The 11,026-nt window shown below is 42.1% G+C and overlaps 1 protein-coding gene across 5 annotated transcripts; it reads left to right on the top strand.

Annotated features, from left to right (window-relative positions):
* Window positions 1-801: 801 nt before the first annotated feature.
* LOC119362107 (putative disease resistance protein RGA4) lies at window positions 802-10,490 on the top strand. Of its 5 annotated transcripts, none has more exons than XR_005173111.1 (9): window positions 802-2,953; window positions 3,034-7,288; window positions 7,382-7,467; window positions 8,070-8,252; window positions 8,730-8,875; window positions 9,170-9,370; window positions 9,552-9,709; window positions 9,801-9,933; window positions 10,081-10,490. XR_005173111.1 is itself a non-coding variant. In XM_037627302.1 (4 exons), the coding sequence occupies exons 2-3, from the start codon at window positions 3,071-3,073 to the stop codon at window positions 7,430-7,432; spliced, it is 4,269 nt and encodes a 1,422-aa protein (XP_037483199.1). In that variant the 5' UTR covers window positions 802-2,953; window positions 3,034-3,070; the 3' UTR covers window positions 7,433-7,467; window positions 8,070-8,876. The 5 variants fall into 5 exon arrangements, 1 of the variants encoding a protein (XP_037483199.1); XR_005173112.1 differs by having other exon boundaries at window positions 8,070-8,293; XR_005173113.1 differs by having other exon boundaries at window positions 8,070-8,875; window positions 9,243-9,370.
* The last annotated feature ends 536 nt before the right edge of the window (window positions 10,491-11,026 follow it).

The following is an 11,026-nucleotide window of genomic DNA, read 5'->3' as shown; positions in this document are numbered from 1 at the left end:
AAAACATTGTTAGGGCCAACTGTTGGATTTGTGATATTTTTTTTAGTACTTGGATTTGTGAGATTTGAATGCTCCAGGATCAAGGCCTAAGTTTGGCTGAGAAATACACAATTTTTCTTCCGGATTTGTGTAAAAACTCATCTAGATATTATCCGCAAAAACAAAAAAAAACTCATCTAGATATAACATAGTTATCTCACATCTAAGATTTGTTTCCTCCAACCTTTTTTACCACAAACCTGGCCCTTGTTCCATGTTCTTCGTTGCTGCGTTGCCTACGTTGCCTACGACTTGACCAGTAGCAGCGCTGCGCATGTGTTTGCTTTTAGCTGTACGTTCTTTGTGCCCCTAAAAAAACTGTACGTTGTTTGTTCTCGAAAAGAAAAAAAAACTGCACCTTGGTTTTTCCTGTGAGTTGCACATCGAGGAGTATCATTTTCTTTTCATAGCACATCACGAATTGTGGCCCTATAAAAAGCAAACGAAACGCTGTGTGTTGTGTGGGTGACTGAAAAAATGTTTCGTACAAATAAAAAGAATATTTGTAGATTAGAAAGAAAATCATAAATTTCCAAACAAAATTTATGAAATAAAAATCACAATTTTTTTTAAAAAATCAACCTTAAAAATGTATGTCGAACTAAAATATTGAAAATTTAATATTCGCCTCGTGTTTATAAAATTTTCACTGTGAATTAAGAAACTCAACATTATGAAATGTTTATTGCATATTTAAGAAATATTCAGCTTGTATTTATAAAAAATTTTGTTCATTTAATTTTTCAATGCTGTTCACGAATATAGATAAATGTTCGCAGATTCTAAACAATTTTCGTTAACTTTAAAGATACTAAACAATTTGTCTACGAATGTAACTTTTTCATAAAAATTAAAAATAACGCACAAAAAATATATAATGCGAACGAGACCTACGAAATTGGATCCCATGTTGATATGTTCTGAAAAAAGATATGCAAAAAGTTACCATGCCTAGGCTAATTAAGTTATCAGCTCTGATGTGTGTATATTATCATGCTACATACACATGAGTTACCGTGGTACATTTTCAACAACGTTTTTTTCCAGGACAAACTTACTGCGGTATTTGTGCTATTTACACATAAGTTAGCGGAGTATGTTTTTAAAGTTATCATAGTGTTTATACGTGAGTTATCAAGTTTGCGGTGTCTATATTACCATGCTATTTACATGGAACATACCAGGTGGGAAGGTATGTTTTAAAACAATTTCCTCCCCTCCCCCCATCCTCGGTCAAAGTTACCGTGATGTTTGTGCGTGAGTTATCACGTATATGTTGTATATAGTACCATGCTATTTACATGAAGTTATCATCAAAGTTACCGTGGTGTTTGTGTGTGAGTTATCAACTATGTTGTGCATATGTTACCATGCTATTAATAAAAATTTATTGTGGGCATGTTTTGAACAATTTTTTTTGCCCCGGACAAAAGTTACCATAGAGTTTGTGCGTAAGTGAGGTTTGCGATTCGTATATTACAATGTATTTACCACAGAAGTTAGCGGGACATATTTTCAGTAACTTTTTACCTCGAGTTAAAAAGTTACCATGATGTTTGTACCTGAGTCATCAGGGCTACGGTGCATATTTCCACCGAAGTTACTAGGTGTATGATTTTAACAACTATATTTTTCTCCGGTTCAAAGTTACCATGGTGTTTGTATGTAAGTTATCATGCCCGTGGTGTCTATATTGTCATCTATTTACACATAAGTGGTTGGGGTATGTTTTCAATGAAAAAGATCCCCATATCCAAGTTATCGGGGGTGTTTGTACCTAAATTATCACATATGTGGTGCATATATTATCGTCCTATTTACACAAAAGTTACCAGATATGTGTCAATAACTATTTTCCCAGGTCAAAATTATCGCGGTGTTTGTACCCAAGTTATTAGATCTGCGGTGTATAAACTACCATGCCATTTACAAGAAAGTTACCCATAGAAAGGACCCACCCCAGCAGATGACATGCGGACACCAACAACCCAGACACTCGTAGGGAGGACCCACCCCGCAGACAAGCCCCAATCGACCAGGAGCCTCTCCTCCCAAGGCAGCTGACAATTTTAGTGGATGGGCCGTAAAAATCCAACATGAAAAAATGAAAAAAAAATGGTTTTCATCATTGTGGTAACAAAATGCAAGGTCAAATATCTACTTTTCATGAGTTGGACAACAAATGGTGTTGCCTTGGATGGTTGTTGGGCCTTGCAGTTTCACTTGATGGAGTAGAAGAACATGATTTGAATCCATCTCATGCCCCCTCTTTATGCAACCAGCCACCAGGTGCACTTGGGTAGCCCACATCCTCAACTAGCCAACCACATGTGCGCCATGGAGTGCCAAAAGTTAAACTGCTACGCGAGTCGCAAATCGGAGAGGCATAAATTAAAATGAACGGTTTAAAAGTAGTTTGGATATATCGCTAAATTGAGGTGGTTTGGATTCTAGCTTTTAAATATGTAGATTTGGTTCAATCTAAACAAGAATGGAACATGAGAGTGATGTTTTTTAGGTGATACGTGTGATTGTTAGTGAGTCAAATTCGTGTGTATTTTTCTGTGGTTTATAGATACAACGACAGAATTTTGAATACATAAGAGATAACTTCCTGTTGCATATTAATACACTACTGGGTGGGTTGGTCGCTGTGCTAATTATTTTTGCTAGCGAACATGCGGGCGGGATAATCGCTCGGGTTTTAGCTTTCTCGATAAATAAGACGATTTTGTGTTGTTTCTCTCTCTCATGATTGAAAATCATACTTTCCTTGTGATTGAAAATTCTCTGGCTTGATGCCTAAATTTTCTATCTCTTGTCATTCATAAAGTCCCAACAGGTACCCTTCCCTGGCCGGCAGCGGCACCTATCACCGGCAGGCGGCATCCAAGATCGCCCCGCTTGCACCAACGTATGTATTAATAGTATACACCCTATTGTCTTCTTTCATTTGCTACCTACGAACGAATTCCTTTTGATTCATGGATGCAGGCGCCGCAAATCCTCCATCCCTACATCCGACTAGGGGATGGCCGACGCGGCCCTCAGGGCAGCACAATGGGTGGTGGGCAAGGCGGTAGCCCCTGTTGTCGATGGCGTGCTGGAGACTTGGGCGGCCACCAGGAACTTTCAGCCCAACATCGAGGCCCTGAGCATGGAACTGTTGCTCGTGAAGGCCACCCTTGAACAAGCTGCCCTCAAGGAGCTCGGCGGGCCGGCCATGGAGGTGCTGCTGCAGAAGCTGCGGGACTCGGCACACAATGCTGAGGACTTGCTGGATGAGTTGGACTACTTCCGCATCCATGATGTGCTTCACGGCACTCATGATGCTGCCGACGTGCACGGCAAAGGCGGCGTCCAGGATCTCGCCCTAACTGTTCGCCACACAGCCAAAGCTCTTGGCAAAAACCTGCCATCTTTGCCCGCGTACGGTCGGAAGAGGTCACGAGGTGATTCCTCCTCAACACCAAATGCCAATCAGGTTGATGAGGAAGTCAGCAGACACATGCCCAAGCTCGGTAAAATCTTCCCTGGCTCATCTTCCCCACATCCACATGTTCGTGCTGATGAAGATTGTGGCAATGCGCAAGAAACACCAATGCCTGAGTTTAATAAGGCTGAGTTCTCTCAAAGGATGAAGGGCATTGTAGAGAAACTGCAGACTGTCCGTAAGGATGTTAACAACATTCTGCAAGTTTGTGGCCCTAGAATTGTCCTAGACACTGCCCACCATCGTCCCACCACCACACCTCAGAGTGCTGAGCCAAAATTGTACGGAAGGGACCATGTCATGAATAGCATCATACATGATATCACCAAGGGTCAATACTGTGACAAGGGTCTAACCGTGCTTCCAGTTGTTGGCCAAGGTGGAATGGGGAAGACAACTCTGATACAACACATATATAACAACCAACAAGCGCAGAATCATTTTCCGGTCAGGATTTGGATATGTGTGTCATTCAGTTTCAACCTGGGTAAAACACTAGAAGAGATTATAAGATATACACCTGCAGTTGAAGGTGAAAATGGGTGTAGTACAACACAAGAGCTGATTGAACAAAGATTGAAACACAAAAGGTTCTTACTTATATTGGATGATATATGGCAGTTTACTGATGTGGATGACTGGAAAAAACTATTATTGATACTTGGCAAGTCACAAGAAAAGGGTTCCATGATTCTAGTCACAACTCGGCAAAAGGAAATAGCAGACCAGGTTAAGAAAACTGTTGAGCCAATAGAACTGAATGGTTTAGAACCTAGAGAGTTTAAGAAGTTATTCCTTTTATATGTCTTTGATGCTGAGCAATACCCAGAGAAAAAACTTCATTTGCTTGACACTGGAGATAAGATAATGGAAAAACTAAAGGGCTCCCCTCTTGCAGCAAAGACCGTTGGTAGATTACTAAGGACAAACACTTGTTTGGCTCATTGGAGAATGGTCCTAAATAGTAAACAATGGGCGAAACAGACCAATGGAATTATGCCTGCCTTGGAGCTTAGCTATGACTTTCTTCCTTTCCATTTGCAAAGGTGGTTTTCCTATTCTGCATTATTTCCTGAAGACTACCATTTCAGAAGGCATGAGCTCATCAGCCTATGGACCGGACTAGATATTTTGACACCTTCTAATCAAAACCCAACTTTTGAAGGCACAGGTCTGAGCATTTTAAATGACTTAGTCATCCATGGATTTTTCAGAGAATATAAAACTGGTGGTGATATATGGTATGTTATGCATGACCTACTGCATGAGTTGGCATTGAAGGTTGCATCACATGATTGTCTTAGTTTTCGCCTCCCTGATGTTGGATCGGTAGAAATTAAGCCATCCACCCGGCACTTGTCTATAAGCATAGAGAACTTGGGTGAATATAATGGTAAAAACTTAAAGAGGGAATTGGAAAAACTGAAGACAAGATTGAAGGTTGAACATTTGCAAACACTGATGTTATTTGGAGCAACGGATGAAGGTCTTGCTAAGCTATTTGGTGATTTTCTCGGGGAAGCAAATGCTCTCCGTGTTCTTTATTTGCCCCACCTGAAGTATCCGGTCGAGGCCATGGTACATAACTTTTCAGGACTTATCCACCTACGATTCCTATGTCTAGGGTCATTGGAGAGTGTGGTGCCCATTATTTTACCACTTAACATCTCTAAATTTTATCATCTAAGGGTTCTAGATCTTAAGTCATGGTCTGGCAGTAGCAGGGGCGGAGCCAGCCCAGTGGGCCGCCCCGGGCCCTCTTCATATACTGTAGCGGATATGTGGACAGTAAATCGCTACAGTATAAGAAGAAATTGGGCCTCACGCCGCAGGCCTGGGCCCTGGGGGTCTGGGGGCCTGTATCCGCCACTGAGCAGTGGTGGTTTTCCTGAAGGCATGAGTAACCTTGCAAAATTGTGCCATTATTATACCCCAAGAGATGATGAGCTTCATTCTAATATTTGTAATGTGGGAAAACTTGAACTCTTGGAAAAGTTAAAGGTATTTCGAATCAATAAAAAAAGTGAAGGATTTGAACCATATCAACTAGAGCATTTGACCAAGCTGTGGGAGCTTGGCATCTACAACCTTGAGAAAATACATACGGAAGATGAGGCAGCTCAAGTCAAACTGAATGAGAAAAAGTGCTTGAGAAGGTTAACATTGGACTGGGATCATAGTGAGCAATATAGTGTTGAGCCTGGTGTGGAAGCAGTGGTTCTAGAGTGCCTTCGACCACATGAAAATCTTGAAGTGTTATGCATTAGAGGGCACAGAGGCCCCACTTGTCCAACATGGCTGGGTGATGAGCTTGTTGTTGAGACTCTGCAATCTCTTTGTCTTGATGATGTTTCTTGGAAGGTTTTCCCTTCTTTACGGAACATGGGGGATCTTTGTGAACTTGAGATACAAGATTGTCCAGGATTCTCATCAGTGATTTCCATGTCCTGGATTGAAAATCTGCGTCGTGTCACGGTAAAACATGTAAAGTTACTAGAAAATTTTGAGTACTCAAAATCATCAGATGGAGTAGAATTGAATATTGAGGGAAAGCATGGTCTGCATGGCTTAGATCAAGCGTTATTTTTTGATAAAGAAACGAGTCTTGAGAAGCTGACACTCAAGAGGTGCCCGCCTCTGGAGTTGAAGCACCTTCTGATGCTAACCTCGTTGAAGACATTGATGGTATGGAATTCAGTAAGTCTGGTTGGACCACTAGGAGGTCAGGGTAATGTGGAATGGCAGCTCCCTGTTGAGCACATCAAGATCAGCAACTTGAATGGTAATAGTGGGAAGGAATTGACAGAGCTCTTATCCCACCTCCCAAAGCTCTCCAATTTGGATATACAACATTGTAAAAACATAAAACAGCTAGTAGTGGGGGTGGATGTGAAACAAACAACACCAGCAACACCAAAGCTGGTCTTCCCAGCTCATCTCTTTGACTCATTACGGGAATTGGAGTTCTATGGCTGCCTAGAGGTGATCCTGGTGGACCCGCGAACTCTTCTTCCTGAAGGAGTATGGCTCCAAGCCTTGCGGTCCCTCCAGAGATTAACAATACAGGAGTGCCCAAAGTTTCTATCCGCCTTCTCATTTTCCGGTCACCTTTTTCCTTCCTCCCTGGAGTTCCTGAAGCTTACGGGTGTTAAAGGCATGGGGACACTAGAGCCCCTCTCAAACCTCTCCTCCCTTACCAGATTAGAATTGTATTGGTGCGGAGAGGATCTAAAATGTCAGGGCTTGCAGTCTCTCCTTACCACCAGTGGTCAGCTCAGCAAATTAAGAGTCATAGGTAGCCCTGGTTCCTTTGCTAATTGGGATCCCAATCCCAGACGGGAGTTGGAGGATGTTGAAGGAGGACAAGAGCAACCTGTTTCATCGAGACTGCAGGAGCTCTACACGTATGTTGACGAGGGACTCCTTTCTGCACCTGTCTGCAGCTTGCTCTCTTCCTCCCTCACCATGCTGGAACTTCAAGGGGGTGGGTGTGAAGGGATGGAGCGCTTCAGCAAGGAGCAGGAGGACGCCCTTCAGCTCCTCTCCTCCCTCCAGCAACTTCACTTTTCGTGTTTCCAGAAGCTTCAGCAACTTCCTGCAGGCCTGCACAACCTTACCAGCCTCAAGGAATTAATGATCTACGACTGTCCAGCTATCTCGTCATTGCCCAAGGATGGCCTCCCCAAATCACTGCAAAAGTTATGGGTCAGCAACTGCGGCAACCAGGAGCTAATACAGCAGTGCAGGGGTTTGAAGGTAACACAAACATACATTCATGTGTTCTTCCACTTAACTCTTGCCCTGTCATCCTGCTTAATAACACTGCATTTGTTTCCATCCTATCTGCAGGACATCATGCATGACATTCTTATAAACACAATTGCCACATGCATGACATGAGGTCCTTGTGGCTGCCGCTGTATCATATCAATTTGGTAAGTACATTTAAACTCGAACTTTGCTCCTGTTGTATCATATCAATTATATCACTTTCCACTTATACTCTCTGAAAAAAGTATATATACATATGCTCCTGCTATATTAGATTTCCATTTTGTTCTCAATAGTACTGGAAGTACTTAAGATTCGTTCCTCAATGGCCTTTGTCATTCCACAAGTATGGCAAAATTGCAGAGGCTGGGGCTTTCAACCTCCTTTTCGAAAAGAAAAAAAGGCCGACAAAACCAGCGGAATCATAGGCCAATTTCTTATGCAAGTATCACTTCTTTTCTTAATTATTATGAAGATTAATTACCAATAAAACATGTGATCACCATTTATTTCGGTTCTATGTGCGGGTGTTTATTCGATCTTATAGGCTTCTTCAAATTTTGCATTTAAATTTGGGTTATTGTCATTGATAAAGAGGTGGTAGTCTACTTGCCCAATTTGGGTTTTACAATCCGAGTTATGGAATAAACGAGACTATGAGGGTCAAGATACTCATATTAAGGTTATAAAATGTTTTCATCCACTGCTACGTTAATGGCAATACCAGGTGTTGATGCATTCTAATTTCTGATGGCTTGCTGTTCAGGTGTTCTTGTGCTTCTGATGCCTTTCTGCTACTTTGCTATTCGCACCACTTCTGTTTATATTTGTTCCAAACTCATGAAGACTTGATATGGTGTATCTGGAAAGTTTAGTTTTGATGTTCAAAAGGTCATCATGGCATAATTATGAAAAAAAACTCGGTTTTCAGTGTTCTGCCACCAATAAGGTTTGCATTTCTGTATCCAGTCTACATTCTACCGATACAAGGTATTCTGCATTTTTCATACTCCCTCCATTCCCTTATACAAGGCCAGTATCAAAAATACATTTTGCATCAAACAAGGCCACCAACAGTAATCGAGGCAAAAATTAATGATGTTTCCTCATACTACCAACTTTTTAGTACTTACACGCATGTAGTCATATTGACACTCAGCTACTTCCTTCCCATTCATTCGCTGCATGCTTATGGCGTATTAATGACCCCGGTTAGCGAGAAGAAAGATTGACTTGCAAAGCCATTAAATTTTATCTTGGTACCTGTAATATGAGTTTGTGGCCTTGTATAAGGGAATGGAGGGAGTACCTGTTTTTGTTTAAGGAAATTTAATGGTGTAGAGGATCTTCACAAGAACATCCTGCGTACCATAGCAGTGCATGTGTGGAGCCAATTTTTGATGAAACGGTGAATTTTGCATTGCAGGGCAAGTGCAATTTTGAAATTTCATAACTCCATTAAGTCATCAAGATGCATAATTACAACCCCAGGACAGTGTCTTTTAACAAGACTTCAGAAGATCTCTTCTTTCCAACTGCTACATGTCACCAACAGACTGGCAGAGCTGCACAGTAAGTTTACGCATTGACCAGAATTTTTACATACTATGGCGTCATACAGTCGTTATCTCTGTCTACTATTTGGGTCTTCAAGTTTTGAATTGTCTAAGACTTAAATTGGTAGTACGGTGTTTATCAGAATGTACTACAGTGCAATGGTACATGCTTATCTTTTCCTACATGAACACTCTGTTTTTCAGCTCTAACTAGCTATTATAAGAGAGCAGGAGTTACATCTCGAAATCCTTCACCAATTTCTCGACATCACGAATGTGTGTTCTGAATGTTTAGTACTGTTCACTGTAGGAAAAAATGAACATGTGGTACTGCTGATAAATTCCCGTCTCACTCTATTATCTTGGGGAAAATTGCAATGCAGTCTAGGGTATCATTTATGCATATGAACTTATGAAGTGATACAGCATGCGCCACTGCAACTTGGAATTTGTCCCTAATTGGTCTTCAGATGGATCCCCCCTCTGAAGTATCTCATGTATATGCAGCAGCGTAAGTCTTTTCCTCTACTTGGGCAAATAAGTCAGCTCTCTAATCTTTTATCATACCCTAACCAAAGCAGCTCTCTTTTACTCTGCAAAATTAAGCTTCGTTTCATGATCTTTTGATCTATTTCAGTCAGACATGCTCTGTTGGTGGCTAACCTCAGTTATGATGTTGCTACGTTTTGCAGATGGATATCACTGGAAGAAAAAGATGGAGGTGGGGAAACCGGGAAAGGTGTCGTTGAAGGGTTACCGCACCACTTGCTAGAAACAATTGCAGAAATGCTTGTTGGCTCCCATCACTAAACTGATGTACCTAAAATACTCAGAGGTTCATTCATGCGAGGTAAATAGGCCCCAGTGAAGTGCAACTTTGCAAGCGCCTAGCTAGCTCCATGTTCTTATCAGGTTAACCGACTTGAGAATTAATATTTCAGAATCTACTGCCAAGGATGGTGACGAATTGACTTGCGACCAGTCCGCGGAAGATCAGAAGCCATACTAAGGAAGAAGCAGAAACACGGCCTAGGCTGGCTTGTGATGTCGCTCGGAATTAAATTGCTGTGATGAGTATGTACATCATCTGACGCCTTTTTCATGTTCGTATAGTGTGTGCGATAGTTAGTGATTTTGGTCATTCAGTACAAAATATTCTGACCCTGACCCGGCCGGCAGAATCATGCCAATTATTTACATATATATCTCTCTCTTTGTCAGGAACAACCGGACTGCATCATCTTCTGAAGAGAGCGACACTTGTCATGCTGTTAACTGGAGAAATCGACACCCAGCAGTCGATTGGCGCCAAACCGGGCGGGCACAACGTCGACCGTCAGATCTTCATCTAACAGCAACTCACAGCTTCGTTCAGAGTTACGACAGACCACCTCCCTTGGTGGCGCATCCAGCGGCTCTGAAGACTGGAGCGGCCCCAGTTTGAACTATTACCTTTATTACTGCCTCCTTGTTCACCTGCTTTACTTCATTAGCATCGTTAAAGTTAAGATTACCTTTCACTGGTTGTAATTAATGGGTATAAAACCAACCCGGGATCTATCTGAGAGCCATCTTCCTGTACTTGGGGTAAATGCGTGTCCTTAATCTGCTATATATTTATCTTGCGGTCATCCTCTGAATTCACTCCTTTGCTGCTTGGTGGTGTGATGTGTTAGTGGTTAAGTTCTGTGAACTAGTTGAGTCTTGTCACTCCTTTTCTGCTGCTTAATTTGCCTGCCTGCCTGCCTGCCTGCCTGTTGGTGAAATAAATGGTCAGCTTTTGTTCTTGTCAACAGAAGAATGCTAGCTGCTCACCTCGTCTAGCGTTCTTCAGTTGTATCCCACAAATCCTGTTCGGCGCTCCTGCGGGGGCTTACAACTAAAGACATTGATCATCGCCAAATCAAGGCAGTGAAGTTCCAAGACGTCATCATCACCAGAGAGGAGATGAGCACCATAGATGCTCTTCAAATGATGAGCTGCTTCTTCGCCATCGACCGCATGCAGGATCTTCTTTTGTCCCAGACTTGGTAGCAGCTGTATATGTCGATCGCCTGAGATCAAGGTGGCAGTGGCGTACGGAATGGGCGCAGAACCATCCAATTATTCCAATCCAAGTTTGCCATCACGCCTTCAGCATGCAGTTGGTAAACCTGTGATGTTGTAC

The sequence above is a fragment of the Triticum dicoccoides genome, chromosome 2B (genome assembly GCF_002162155.2).
Source record: "Triticum dicoccoides isolate Atlit2015 ecotype Zavitan chromosome 2B, WEW_v2.0, whole genome shotgun sequence".
Classification (NCBI taxonomy): Eukaryota; Viridiplantae; Streptophyta; class Magnoliopsida; order Poales; family Poaceae; genus Triticum; species Triticum dicoccoides.
This window is presented reverse-complemented; position numbering and strand designations above follow the sequence as displayed.

Coding starts and splice junctions, on each gene's coding strand:
- LOC119362107 (XM_037627302.1), top strand. CDS start 3,071: ATGGCCGACGCGGCCCTCAGGGCAGCACAATGGGTGGTGGGCAAGGCG. Junction 7,289..7,381: donor AGCAGTGCAGGGGTTTGAAG/GTAACACAAACA, acceptor TCCTATCTGCAG/GACATCATGCATGACATTCT.